This window comes from Penaeus monodon, chromosome 21 (assembly GCF_015228065.2).
Source record: "Penaeus monodon isolate SGIC_2016 chromosome 21, NSTDA_Pmon_1, whole genome shotgun sequence".
In the NCBI taxonomy this organism is placed as follows: domain Eukaryota; kingdom Metazoa; phylum Arthropoda; class Malacostraca; order Decapoda; family Penaeidae; genus Penaeus; species Penaeus monodon.
In genome coordinates, this window is record NC_051406.1 from 37,523,855 (window position 1) to 37,524,774 (window position 920).

Here is a 920-nt window from a genome sequence, read left to right on the forward strand (position 1 = left end):
GTGATGTTGCTGTGGGTGAAAACCGCCTTACCATCTTAACATCATCAATAGTTTGTATACTTCTGAACATCATATTGATGGTCACTATTGTAGGCTCGTCCACTGGGGAAGACACAAGAAAACAACATCCAGTTATCCCGATATCGTTCATGACATCGCTCTCAGATAACGGAATAGATAACGGAAATAGATAAAGCTGTTCGACATATATTGGACGCTGGACCTGTAAATGTATAAAAGTTAATGTATAAAATGTAAAAGAAGTTATTTGAACATGTATGGAGGAGACGCCATGAGACCATAGATGTCTTTGGATCGTCACGTCCAGGAAAAAAAAGAGGAAGAGAGAGGACAATCGAATAAATATAAATGAATAAGAGACATAAGGCTAAACAAGACAGAGATAAAGCTGAGGTTTCAAGGAAGCGTCCTTCTCACCGTCCCTCTATCAGGCATCTTGCTTTCTGTCCTGGAGAGAAAAGGAAAAAAAAAGAGAGATTCACATTAGACTTCGCAAGAAAGAACACTGAATAAACCTTTGGGAAATACACACACAGACGCGCGCACGGGCAGCCGCTGTGTTGCATTCTCCCCGCGCTGTCAAAAGGATGCATCATCACAGCTGTCAGGGGATGTTACCGAGCTGTCAAGAAGTGTTTCAGAGAGTTGTCAAGCAGACTGTGATGAAGCGTTAACCCTCTGCTTTGCCATTTCATCTGGGTGTGACTGTAGCAGCGCCAGCAAAATGCCGGTTTTATGTATTTCCGTACAAAGGAAAACTCCCAGACAACCGGACATACTCACACTCTCACATACAATAAAAGTCCATAGTAAAAATAAAAAATAGGGAAAAGTCATGAACCAACGAAAAAAATAGATGTACGAGTGAGTATGTAACAGAGAGAGAGACACACACATTA

General features: G+C 41.4%; 1 protein-coding gene across 1 annotated transcript in view; it reads right to left on the reverse strand.

Moving 5' to 3' along the window:
* Positions 1–920, reverse strand: part of LOC119586457 (glutamate-gated chloride channel-like) — a gene marked incomplete in the record, with an annotated part of 67,121 nt that overhangs the window by 36,737 nt on the left and 29,464 nt on the right. Inside the window, 1 exon segment of the mRNA XM_037935190.1 lies at positions 32–102. Within this exon segment, the coding sequence (XP_037791118.1) occupies positions 32–102 (71 nt within the window).